We start from the raw sequence: 13559 nt of genomic DNA, 5'->3' as shown, positions 1-13559 counted from the left end.
CGATTCCCGCCCCAAGCTGAGCAGCTGCTGAGCTGCCAACAGGTGACAGGATGGCTCAGCTTAAAAAAAAAAAAAAAAGTTTGGAGGAGACTAACCTTTTGGACCTATGTAGATTGCATGCATGTCTCATTCTCGCCCAGCTGAGCTTCTGAACATTTGGGAGAGCCTGGATATAGTATGCATGCATTGGATGATGTGAGACCCTCTCTCCAAAGAATACTATCTCATAGAATGACAGCATATAGAGTAGAAAAGGGATCTTAAATATCATCTAGTTCAGTCTTCTTTTATGTGCATATAATGAAACTGGAACCAAGAAAAGTGACTTGAGTTTTGGTACTTACCTAATTATTGATAACTGGGACTAGAACCCATATATCTAGACTCCAGTCATATGCAGTATGCCACACCAGACATTCCTGAGAAATAACCTTACCAACATGATCCTGCATTCCCAAAGGCACCCTCCCATGGAAGTACTTGGGGAGAACTCAGTTACTACCCATCCACTCACATACACAAAAGATACATAAAAGTCCCTTGGTGCATAAGTAAGATGATGCATTTAGTTTCTCAACCACGTTCAAAGACTTGGGGTACAATATAATGTTATTATTCCTAAAATAAGATTAAAACCAATTCCTCATTCTTGGATTATTTGAAAGGCATTTCTAGACCCTGCTGTCAGAGAGAATTTTACTCATCAAGAGTTTCCTCTGGTTTCTTTAGAAGAAATTAGCACAAAGCACATCAGGCATACTAACTAAATTCAGAATTATGTACGGCAAAGATAAGCTTTTTTAATGCCTTATTGAAGTGATACAGAAAAGTGCTCAAATCATGTGTGCCACTTGATGAATTTGTACAAATTAAACATAGCCATGTAACCAGCACCCAGAAACACGACCCTCCATCCACTGACCCCACCCCATAAACCCTCTGCTACTGTCCTGAACTCTAACAGGCTTTGTTTGTTTTTGTATTTTTTATGAAAGAAATCACAGGATTTATTTGTGTCTAGCTTCTTTGCCCAATATTATGTTTCTGAGATTAATCTGTATTGTTGCATGTAGTTTTTGTTTATTCTCATTGCTATGCAGTATTCCATTGTATGAGTAGACAATTTTTCCTTTCTACTCTTGGAGACTTAGGTAGTTTCCAGGTTTTGTTGATTATGAATGGTATATGTCTTGCGTATGTGTTTTTAGAATAGTTTTGGAGAAGAGTCTTAGAGAGTGTATTGGGATAAGTAATTAAAAATCTAAATTTAGGATTTTCTTCCAAAAAATATATAGCAATCCCTCTTCCCCAAACACCAATAACTAGTTTAAGCACAAATAATCATTTGGAGTGTGTGCTAAAATTCTAAGAAATTTCTAAGGTTCTTTGAACTGCACTGGAGTGTTTCACTTTAACTGTTATTTTGTTCAGTGGCTGACCTTTTTATTTATTTAATTTTTTTAAAGATTTTTATTGGGGAATTGGGGGACGGGAACAGCCCTGGGGAATTGGGGGAAGGGGAACAGACAAGTTGCTGTCATTTGTTCTTCAGTCTAGTTGTGGAGGACGTTGCTTCACTGGCCCAAGTTGGCACCATCATTGCGCTCTTCCCGGGCGAGGCAGATCAGTTGCCGGCTTCTGGACGGCCGCTCACTGTGGCTGCTGGCCGCTCACGCTGGCTGCTGGCTACATGCGGTAGCCCATGGCAACCCACTGCCACAGGGGCTGCAGCCTACGCCGTCGCCGGTGACTCACAGCAGCCCAGCTCCAAGTTGAGCTGTTGTTCAGCATCTTAGCTGTAGTGGGCAGTGTCACTGGCCCTCATATGTGGTATCCGAACCGGGGCCCTCTGGTGTCCCAAGCCAGTTCTTAACCATCGCACCACTCAGCCGGCCCCTGACCTTTTTATTTGTGGGCAATTTAATACTTTGTTTTTCTCTTTGCCATTATAAGTACTTCAAAGGCAAATTCTTAATTTATTATCTGGTTTGTAAATCACAACCACAACTTGTTATTCCGGTGTTAGATATTGTGATTAATTATTTTTTCATATCCTTGGCAGCTAACATGGGAATGAACATCTTTTCTGGGTTAAGACAAAATGGTCAGAAATGAGTCTTTAGTAAAATTTTATATTGTCAAAAAACATCTATCTGGAGTAGCATTTGAGTTAAGTGCATGCATGTGAGTATGTGTGTGTTTTCTTTAAAAAAATTTTTTTCTCCTGTTTGCACCTTCACTCTGTCTCCTTCTGCCCTCAGGTAAAACAAAATCAACATGAAGAACTTCAGAATGTAAGGAAGCACATTCACAATTGTTTCTCAAATCTTGGTTGCTTCCTTTTACCACATCCTGGTCTTAAAGTTGCAACTAATCCTAGTTTTGATGGGAGATTGAAAGGTGGGAATTCCCATTCTTGCTAAAATCAGAACCTATTTTTTAGGGGCTGAAAGTTTTTTAAAAAAATACATGGTTCCTTAAATTTTATGTCTTATACTGGAGGACATTTAGATGCATTGTTAATGATGTGATTGTAAAGCTCTCTGGTTTTTCTAGTTTTCAGTTGTTTTTTTCCAAACATCTAGCATATTGATTAACGTTTTATAATGTGGTCTGTTGCTCAGCACCCATGTCTTAAAAATTCTGAAGGCTGAGAACATTTCAGTGTTTCATCGGATTACTTTCTGCTGAAAAGCTTTACCAATTATTTTGTTGATATAATCAGATGTAAGCCTCTCTCTTTCACAGGTGATAGTATAATTTTTTGTGTATGTTTTTGGATTATTTAGAGCATGGTGTAAAAGGCTTGAGGACTGATGAAATTTACAGTATGGCTGGAAAAACAAAATCTAGTATTAAAATTTAATACAATTTCATGAATTATTTGCCATCTGAAAAGGGTAGTTTAGTTAATACTTAATGTGGGATTTGTTTGGGTAGTCCACAATTTGTTTTATTTATTATTTGAGTGAAAAGAATTCTTGGGGAATAAGGTGAAAAGGGGTAGTAGAGTAGGGGGAATGTATGTTTTTCTAGGAGATAATGACGTGTTTGGATGAGTTTTTCAAATGAATCTACTTCAGTAATAGATGCTGTGAACTCTTATTTCATGAAACAGAATTTTATGAACTCTTAACCAATGGGGACTTCTTTACTTTTTTTTTTGACTAATCTTTTGACTAACTTCATGTCCACTAGATATTGATGAAGACTTTAAACGAGAGCTTCGAAATCTGGTTCCATTGTTGCTTGCCCCTGAAAATTTGGTAGAAAAAGAGATAAGTGGATCTAAAGTCACTTGTAGAGATCTTGTAGAATACTTTAAGGTAGGAAAACTCTTACATTAAATGACTTTGTCTAAGTTAGAAATATAGTTGACTTAAAACTCATTTATATGTACAAGAAATTTCTTATCTAAATCAAAGGAGTAAAATTTATAATTTATCTGCCTTGAATTGGGTGTATCAATATTTAAGAATATTTAAAATTAGCAGACAACTTGTGTCTTCTAGACAGTGATTTTATTTGTTTACAGAATTACCCTACTTGTTCTCCAGCTCTGATATGGAGAGAAGAACCATTTACCATGTTATTGTAATACAACTCCGTCATTTGTGAATAATAATAGGTATTGGGAGCATAAATTCTGCATCTCGAATTCTTACAAAAGCCTTCTTTCAGTGTTCTGAGGACTTGATAAGAGCAGCTAAAAGTATCAAAACTGATTTCTGAGCTCAAGTAAATTAATACATTTACTTGTATAAATGTAAATTGTATTAATACATTTACTCAAGGAAAATCATACATTTTTTTCCCTCTGCTCTTGTCTAATCTTTATAGCTTGATTGCCAAAGCAAGACCCTTATAGACAGTTGTATTTATTCATAGTATTGTACTTATAGGTCGGTAGAAGAGAAAATACAGTTAACTAAGAATGTGTTTTTGGTTATTTATAGACATCTGATCATTTTCATTCTATCTTTGTTTAGTTATGAATTAATTTAGAGTCAGGAGAAAGTTCAGCTGAAAGGTTCCTTTATGGACTTACTAAAAACTCCCATCTTGCCTTTTTACTCTTAAACCACAATTATGTAATGTTTTTCCTTAAACTGAAATATAATTTAAGCTGGTCAAAGTAAAATACTGAATTAAAATGTTTTCTAACATTTAGTTGATACCTCGGCAGTAGCGGAGAATTACAGATTTCTTTTCATAAAGTAGATGGCATTTTATATATAACTTCTAAATATGAGATGCATCTTTTATGCAAGTTGGGATTATATTTAGAATAGTTTCTGTAGGATATTATTCAGGAACATAGGCATTTAATGTTGAGCATAGGGTTAATTCTGTTGGCATGAGAGTGGATGACTTTTAAAGCTTAGACTTTCCTTCTAATAGTGTGAATCATTTTTATATTTAATGATTGTTTTTTCTTTAGGGATGTAAAGCCAAATTGCATAACCTACCAATATAATGAGTCTTCTGTATTTTTAGGCTTACATTAAAATTTATCAAGGAGAGGAACTGCCACATCCAAAGTCCATGCTTCAGGTAGTGTGTGCATTGTATATATATTTATTTATGAAGTAGGAAAATCCAGAGATAAATGCTGGAAATGGGGTGGTGGTGCTTTGCATGCAAATACATTTTAGATATTTAAGGCAAAACATGTAATGGGTCCTAAACTTTTTATATGATTTTTTTTGTAAATACAGGTTGCAGACACATATAGACCACCAGAAGAAATAAGAATCCTCAGTACCTTTTCTTCAGTTGGTTGAAAAGTGTAGGAAAATTTATTTGCAGAAAATAGCTTAATATGGGTCCCTCTGAACCAAGCTTCTTCTGTTCTCTGAGTCTTTGACAGTGGATGTTGTTTGAAATAAGACTTATTTTCTCTTGGTATTAATGATTTAGAGTTGCTTCTAGTGACTATGGGTTCTTTCTTTCTGTTTAAAAAATATCCGTTCTTTTGGGACAGACAGTGTTATTTTAGTATAGTTCATATTTTTAAAGATTCACTGCATTAGGCAATTTCTCAGGTTTATAGTGGATTAAACAGTATTTTCTCATAAAACTCACCCAATAAGCTGTTTTGTGGTTTTAAAAATGTCTCTTGCATAATACTGATTATGAGAGACAGAACCATATGGATAATTCTTGATTTTTCACATCTGGAGATGTTTTAGGATGGTATCTATTTAATTCTCTGTAATGTCCTGAGCATATGTGGTATTTTCTACAAGCCCATTTTAACAAACCTAAGCAAAACAAAATTAGGCATTCCTATTAGAAGCAATTTTTATATCCTTTATACTGGTATTTCCTCCCTTTGGAAAGGAGAACTGGAAGTTGGTAATATTTTCTCTGGTTCATTTTTGGACTTGTTCATTGAACATTAATTTATTGTTTTAATCAGAATTTATGGATTCATCAGGTATTTTTTGCATAAAATTGGCACATATTTTATTTTTTAGGCAACAGCTGAAGCTAATAATCTTGCTGCAGTAGCAGGAGCAAGAGAGATTTATTGCAAAAGTATGGAACAGGTTTGTAAATAAAACTTAAATTTGACACGAGTGAGATAGAAGATTTTTATATTTAAAATAATTGAACTAATTTGTGCTCTTTATGTACGGTTATATTACATCATTCCCTGATTTTCCTTTATCATCTGCTGGAAATAAACTAAGAATATAATTCACTTAGTTAGAGTACAGGACATGGGTGGTAAGTTATTAAATAAACCATACTGAAATATTTTCTGGCAAATGCTTGACAGTGGTGTGATAAGTAGCTTCTGAGGTAAATAACATTAGGTCAAGGCCAGTAGCAATTTCTATGCTAAGTTTGCTAACTTGAACATCAAAAGTACCTTTTTTATGTTATCTTTCACTCACTCTCTTGCCAGCAGCCCTTTGTATTCTTATGATGTATTGGTGGGTCCATTGAAGTCAGTCAGGTACAGATTGCAGTGTAATTTTTTTGTCTTTATTGTATTAGTCATATTTAGAAATTATTTTGCCTGAGTCAGTTAAACATATAAGAAATAAATAGGTTATGATTATGTGTGAGGTATTATGAACAAGTTTAAAACTGAACCATGCAGGTGGTTTGACATTTTTAGACTAAAAACTATAGAAGGGAGCTTGTGAGTGAGAATTATTTCTAGCATGTAATCTGTCCTACTGTATCGTGTCTGTACAGGTGTGTGGTGGGGACAAGCCTTACATTGCACCTTCAGATCTGGAGCGAAAACACCTGGATCTCAAGGACGTGGCGATTAAACAGTTTCGTTCAGTAAAAAAAATGGGTGGAGATGAATTCTGCCGTCGTTATCAGGACCAGCTTGAGGCTGAAATCGAAGAAACCTATGCAAATTTTATAAAGCACAATGATGGCAAAAATATCTTCTATGCTGCTCGTACTCCTGCCACGCTGTTTGCAGTCATGTTTGCTATGTATATAATCTCAGGACTGACTGGCTTCATCGGCCTAAACTCTATTGCCGTCTTGTGTAACCTTGTCATGGGGTTAGCACTGACTTCTCTTTGTACTTGGGCATATGTTAAATACTCTGGGGAGTTCAGAGAAATTGGAACAATGATTGATCAGATTGCTGAAACACTATGGGAACAGGTTGGTATCCATCTTTTGGTTTTTCAGTGACCTAATTTCATCCCTGTGATTCTCTCTCCCCCCGCACACAGTATTTGCACACCTACTTTTCCTTTATATGAGGAATGTCAAAAGGTTGTTTTCTGTTTTGTTTGGATGTATAATCTCAATATAAAGTATGAACAGGAGAGTGTTTTTTCTTTAAAGTCATAACTATAGAGTGCTTTGATTGGCTCAAATCTGTAATACCCTTTGGATAGATTCTTAAATCATAGGTCTGACTAGATCAGACAGTGGGCATGGCAGGTCTCTAAGGATTTTTTTCTTTGAGAAAAGAAAATATCAGTGAAAGAGTTACAAAGGTAAGGAAAAGAAGATTGGAAGTGCAGTGCTTTAGAAAAGCAAAAGAAGTTTCTTACTAATATTGGCAAGAAACGATGCATGCTTATATTCCAGGAAAAATATTAGATGGTATTCAGGTCTTCGTTGCCTTCCGTGAAGATAGTAGTGATTTACTGTTGTATGAATTACAAGGAACAATCCTAGAAGGATTTTTTTACACCAAAAATACTTTGTTTGACCTCTGTACTATGGAAATAAAAAAAAGCAAATTGCTACAAACAGAACCAGCTTCTCTTAATCATGATCTTTTGCTTCAACCAGAATTCACATCATAATCTTTTACCTCAAACCAGAAATCAAAGTCGGGCCTGACATGTATCTACTAAGGAAAGCCATGTTGTATATTGGCCAGCTGTGTTTGTTGGAATTAATTGCCTGTGTTCAGAAAATTCCATTTAAGAAAGTTGTCATTAAAATGATCATCGTGAAATACTTGAACATCATGTCAAGGACCAGATGAAATCTACAGTTATTACTGATGGACAGTATAATAGGCATTTTCAGATACCATTTCTGGGCCCATGAAGCTTTGGGCTGATTTGATGATCTAGAATATGTAGGTCCATGTTGGTTTTGGTTTTAAATTCAAAGACTGATGAAGTAAGCCATTTTTTGAAGAAAGTTAATTGGATGTTCACTTTTCTTGTAAATGTCATTGTTATTTTATAAAGTGACCCACACTATATTACTTTGGATTTTGTATATATTCTTTAGAGAAACCCTCTTATTTATGCAGATCCGATTTGTAAGCTTGTGTTTAGATATTTGTGAAATTTTTATCTCAAAAATCATACTCTTCATATTCCTTCGATATCTTCTAATAGAAGATGGATTAAAATCTATCACAACCGCACTTTAAAAAAAAAAATTATCCACTTCAAAATTTTGGACCATTACTAATTTTCCACGCAACATGAATTTCAATAATTGTATGATGTCTTCTTTTGAAAACCAGTCATCTCCTGTGCAGCATTGATTCTAGGATTTTAGAAGTGCCATTATTACAACACAATTAACTGGAAGAATCTTAAGTGTGTGAAATTATTTTCAGTGCAGTTGAGGTAAGGTGATCACTAGTCAGAGAGGATCTGTGCTGTGTCAACAAACTTTGTCTAAATTCTTTTGCATTTCTCTTTTCTTTTGCTTCAGAGGAGTCCCAGGAAGGTGAGAAACCTACAAAGTCTCAAATTCTTAGTCTTAAACTCTAACTTCAAGGCACTCTGAGTCATTTTCCTAACAAATCACTCCATGTTTTAGGTGTTTTCCAAACTGTTTGAAGTTACTAGACGTCGAATGGTTCATCGTGCTCTTTCATCAGCACAGCGACAGAGACTGTCATCCAACAATAACAAGAAGAAAAATTAGACAGTATTTTAAACTTTTTTTTCTATCTGAAGTGTTCACACTTATACATGTAGGACAATAAGCAGGACCGACTGGGCCGGTCTGCATAAATGCTGTATACATACCAGATTTGATGCTGCATAGAGGGTATGGAATTGCACATCCATCTTATAGGAATTGTAAATGGTTTGAATAAGAGGAAAGTGATTTTTGTTGCATTTAAAATGTCTAACTGCATTATTTGTAGCATCATAACGTTTTTTTGGGAGAAGTGTCTTTTTATTTCCCACATTCCTGGTTATTTTCTTCATTGCTTTGAATTGAATTTTTATATCTATTTTTATATGTAACTCTTTTTTTACCTCATGTTTTTATTTGTTTTGCACATTTCTCATACCACAGGTATTGAAGCCCCTGGGTGATAATTTGATGGAGGAAAACATAAGGCAGTCTGTAACAAACTCTATCAAAGCAGGCCTGACTGACCAGGTGTCTCATCATGCCCGATTAAAGACAGACTGACAGTTCATCTTCTCATGGACTCCACTCTCCCTTTTTTTCATGCTTGCTGTACAATGAGAACTCAAATAAAAATAAACCAAAGTTTACAATCAACTGTAGAAGTAGTTTAGTATAACTGGCTTCACAGATGGCTGCCACAGAGTGTGAAAATTGTTTGTTGGTTTTAAGCTTTCTGTTCATGGCTCCTAAGGCGTGAAGATTGGCTAAGGAGCATTAGTTTATTATGCACATTTGTGCCATGTTTTAATTTTTTTTTTCCTTTTTACTTAATCTAATGTTAGTGAAATTTGTCTTATGTAAAAGGATATTTCAGGGATATATTTTAAGAAATCTATTTAGAGTCTAACACAGTATCCCATTGAAATTTCAATTTTTGGAGAAGTGATGAATCACTGTATCAAGAATCAGATTGGAATGACAATGAAGCCTTTATTGAGCCACTACATTTAAAGTATATATTGCTTTACTGCCTTCAATACCAGTATTACATAAATGCATGTGTCAGAAACTTCACAGAAATCACAGGACAACTCTTGTAGCTAAGAAAGTGATCCTGAGGTGTACATTTGTCTTGCCTTTTAAAGTTTATAAACCTGCCCTAAAAGGAGATGCATATCTGGGAAACTGAACTGTCATTATGCAGTTTAGCCTTCATGTACATAAAATATGCCATTAATTTTATTGGGGGAGAAATTCCATCCAAAATTGTTGCCTACAGCTATGAGTTAAGAGTGTCTGTACAGTGTGTAGTTTTTATTTTCTAAAATCACAGATAGGGCATGTATATGAATTATAAATATATAAATAACAATTTTGTATTAAAAGTTTTGTAGTTTATGGCAAAACCTGGTTCTGTGGTAGGCTAATAAGTACAGTCCCTGTGAAGGAATGTTTGTGGCTCATGTCAGTGTGTGAATGCATAGACAATTTGAAGTTTTTGATATATTTGTGATATTTATCTTGAGCACTGCAATCTTCACCCCCCCACCCCCAAGGGAATCCAATGGGAATGTTTATCGTGACTTTGTCCTCTGTTGCATTTTAAAGTTTTTATTTCCTGTAATTTATTTTCAGTACATAATTAAAAGTTTGTTGTATATATAAAATGAAACTTGTGATTCTTTTTTAAGGAATTCTTCAAGTATGTATTCCATTACATAAATCATATTTGTTTATACTGAAAAGAGCATGAGCAGGAAACACCCAAGTGAGAGCTCTAAGGTATAGCTAAGCTTGTAAAAAGTTATTTTTCTTTGTCTTTGTTAGGGAAAACTTGTGATTAGCCTAGGTATAGCTGGGGATTTATTAATTTCTTTTTTTGTGTGTGTGGTATATGTAAGGCTAACAGTTTTGCAATACTTTTGTAGCTTTCTTTATGAACACCTATTAAAGCACCTAGTTTGGTTTTTAAGTGAAGAAAATTCAGATGTTGAGTTGCATGCCTGAAAGCTCTAAATTTACTTTGGTTGATATCTCTCTTCTCCCCCTTTCAACTCCTGTTTTTATATGGATTGTATTTGTTTCCATCTGTATTAAATTGCTACCAACTCATCTGTTCTTAAACATAAAAAAATCCACCTGAAAAGTGTGTCTTTTTATTTCTTCTACCACCCTGTTTATGAATGCTGTGGACTGTTTTTATGAATGAAAAAATAAAAAGTTTGTTGTATAATAGCAGTTCTTCTGAAATTAAAGACACAGCTTACCTTTTCTTTTTTTAACTAAAAAGTTGTGAAATCTAGACCATTGGATTTCTTAGTATTTCTTGTTGGAAAGAGTGCGTTTTCTCCAGAGAAGATATACTTCTATAAAGGATTCCAAGAAAGCACTTAGGATTCACCTGGAAGATTCTGTACATCATTGTTAAGCAAGAATCAATAAAAGGGGATTAAAGACAAACTCAAAACTGTTGACTGAAATAACTTTGGTGTTACTATATTTTCTGTGGTACAATATTTTGGTCATCTATATTACAAGGTAGGTTTTTAAAAAGAAATACAATTTATCTTCCTAATTAATTTACTTTTGTGGAAGGACAATCGTGTGTGACCCTGCTGTTGAGCATTCCTTATGTATTTCTCATGAAGATAGCTAGTCTTGCGTGCTTCAGTGAACATACTCTTATTTGTAGAACTGAATAGCAGTATTTCACTTAAAAAAAAAAGATTTATTAAAATACAGCTAACATACAATATTAGTTTCAGGTGTATGTCATAGTTATTCAACAGTACACACCTAGCATTATACAGAGTTATTAACAGATTATTGATTATATTCCCTGTGCTAAAGAAGTGACCACGAAGTCCAGCAACGGTCTGACACTGGACCACACTGCAGTATTGTTATGGATCTTCCCCTCTTTTTACATTTTTCAATTAGAGTTGACCTTCAGTATTACTCCGTTTCAAGTGTATAGCACAGCGTTTAGACATTAGACATGTAATTTAGGAAGTGATCCCCCTGACTAGTACCACTTGGCACTATGTATAGTTATTACCATATTATTGATGATACCTATACTTTACATCCCCATGACTATTTTGTAACTACCAATTTGTATTTCTTAGTCCCTTGACCCTTTTCACTCTGCCCTAACCCCCTTCTATCTGTCACCCCATAGATTTAGTACCCATCTGACACCATACAGTTATTACAATATTAGTGACTATATTCCTTATGCTCTATACCCTACATCCCTATGACTGTGTAACAGCCCGTTTGTACTTATTAATCCCTTCCCCTTTTCATCTGACGAACCCCCTCCCATCTGACAACCATCAAAATGTTCTCTATGAGTTTGTTTCTGCTTCGTTTGTTTATTTTGTTCTTTAGATTTCACTTATAAATGAAATCATATGACATTTGTCTTTCGCTGTCTGACATTACACTCAACACAGTACCCTCTAGGTCTGTCCATGTCACAGATGGTAAGATTTCCTTTTTTATGGCTGAGCAATATTCCATTGCATATAGTTACAACCTCTTTATCCATTCATCCATTCAGGGACACCCAGGTTGCCTTGGCTTATGTAAATGCTGCAATGAACATGGATGGATGAACATGCCACCTTGAAGTAGCATTTTGGGTTTGTTCAGGTAAATACCCAGAAGTGGTATTACTGGGCTCTTCATTGTCTCTTGTTATAGTCTGTTTTAAAGTATTTTGTCTGGTGTAAGTATTGCTATTTTCATGAAATATCTTTTTCCATCCCTTTATTTTTAGTCTGTGTGTCTTTTGATCTGAAGTGCATCTTTTGTGGGCAGCATATGTAAGGTTTTGTTTTCTTATCCATTCAGCCCAATCTTTTGATTGGAGCATTTAATCCATTTACATTGAAAGTAATTTTTCATAGGTATGTAGCTGTTGCCATTCATATTTTTTATTTTTATTTTTTTTCATTTTAAAGTTAAGCCCCTTTATGATACCTTATAATATTGGTTTGGTGGTGAACTTCAGCTTTTTCTTGTCTGGGAAGCTCATTATCCTTTGATTTTAAATGATAATTTTGCTGGGTAGAGCAATGTTGGTCGTAGGTCCTTGCTTTTCATCACTTTGAATATTTCTTTCCATTCCTTTCTGGCCTGCAAAATTTTTATTGAGAAGTCTTATGGCAGTCTTATGGGGGCTTCCTTGTAGGTAACTACCTGCTTTTCTCTTGCTGTTTTTAAGATTCTCTCTTTGTCTTTAGCCTTTGGCATTTTAAGTATGTGTCTTGTTTGCCTCTTTGGGTTCATCTTGTTTGGGAGTCTGCACTTCTTGGGCTTGTGTATCTATTTTTTTGTCAGGGAAGTTTTCTGTCATTATTTCTTCAAGTAAGTTTTCAATTTCCTCTTCTGATACCCCTATAATGCGAATGTTGGTATGCTTAATGTTATCAGAGGCCCCTTAAACTCTCCTCAGTTTTGGATTTTTTTTTCCTTTTGCTGTTCTGATCGGGTGTTTTCTGCTACCTCATCTTCTACGTTGCTGATTTGATCCTCTGCCTCATCTAATCTGTTGATTCCCTGTAATGTATTTTTCATTTCAATTATTGTATTCGTTATTTCTGATTGGTTCTTAGTTATGCTTTCTGTCTCCATTTTTATGTTTCCTATCTCTTTGTTGAAGTTCTCCCTGAGAGCATTGAGCATCTTTATAACTAGTGTTTGGAACTTTGCATCTAGTAGCTTGCTTGTCTCCATTTCGTTTAGTTCTTTTTCTAAGTTCTTTTTGGAGCTTTGTTCTGTTCTTTTATTTGGGACATCTTTCTTTGTCTCCCTTTTTTGGCTGCCTCTCTGTGTTTGTTTCTATGTATTAGGTAGGGCTGCTATGTCTTCTGGTCTCAGAATGGCCTTATGTAGTAGGTGTGCTGTGGGGCTCAAAGGCACAGTCTTTGGTCACTTGAGCCACACACTTCTTGTGTGTCCCTTATGTGGGTTGTGTGTGCCCTCCTGTTGTAGCTGACCCTTGGTTGCTATTTGCACATCAATGGGAGGGATTGACCCTCAGGCTCAGGTTCATTGGTTGTGAGGACTGGCCATGACTACAGTGGAGGAGTTGTGGTGCAGGGGTTGACCCTACCGAGCAGGACCTGCCTCTGCAGGGCTCTGGTGTCTGCTCAATCCGCCCCTTGTGTATGTCGTTCTTGGAGACAGCTGGGTGGTGCTCCAGCTCATTTCAAAGCTGACCA

The 13559-nt window shown here is 35.4% G+C and overlaps 1 protein-coding gene across 4 annotated transcripts in view; it reads left to right on the top strand.

Moving 5' to 3' along the window:
- Positions 1-10563, top strand: part of ATL2 (atlastin GTPase 2) — a 56031-nt gene extending 45468 nt beyond the window's left edge. For 2 of the 4 annotated variants that reach the window (XM_019647836.1, XM_019647838.1), the window contains exons 8-14: positions 2262-2400; positions 3199-3326; positions 4498-4554; positions 5481-5552; positions 6211-6642; positions 8173-8187; positions 8281-10563. In XM_019647836.1, coding sequence (XP_019503381.1) covers positions 2262-2400; positions 3199-3326; positions 4498-4554; positions 5481-5552; positions 6211-6642; positions 8173-8187; positions 8281-8388 — 951 coding nt within the window. In that variant the 3' untranslated portion in view covers positions 8389-10563. The remainder of the gene's footprint in view (positions 1-2261; positions 2401-3198; positions 3327-4497; positions 4555-5480; positions 5553-6210; positions 6643-8172; positions 8188-8280) is intronic. The other 2 variants (XM_019647837.1, XM_019647835.1) reach the window with 1 other exon arrangement.
- The last annotated feature ends 2996 nt before the right edge of the window (positions 10564-13559 follow it).

The sequence above is a fragment of the Hipposideros armiger genome, unplaced genomic scaffold (genome assembly GCF_001890085.2).
Source record: "Hipposideros armiger isolate ML-2016 unplaced genomic scaffold, ASM189008v1 scaffold_116, whole genome shotgun sequence".
In the NCBI taxonomy this organism is placed as follows: domain Eukaryota; kingdom Metazoa; phylum Chordata; class Mammalia; order Chiroptera; family Hipposideridae; genus Hipposideros; species Hipposideros armiger.
Note: the sequence above shows the minus strand (reverse complement) of the source record. Positions and strands in the feature narration are given on the sequence as shown.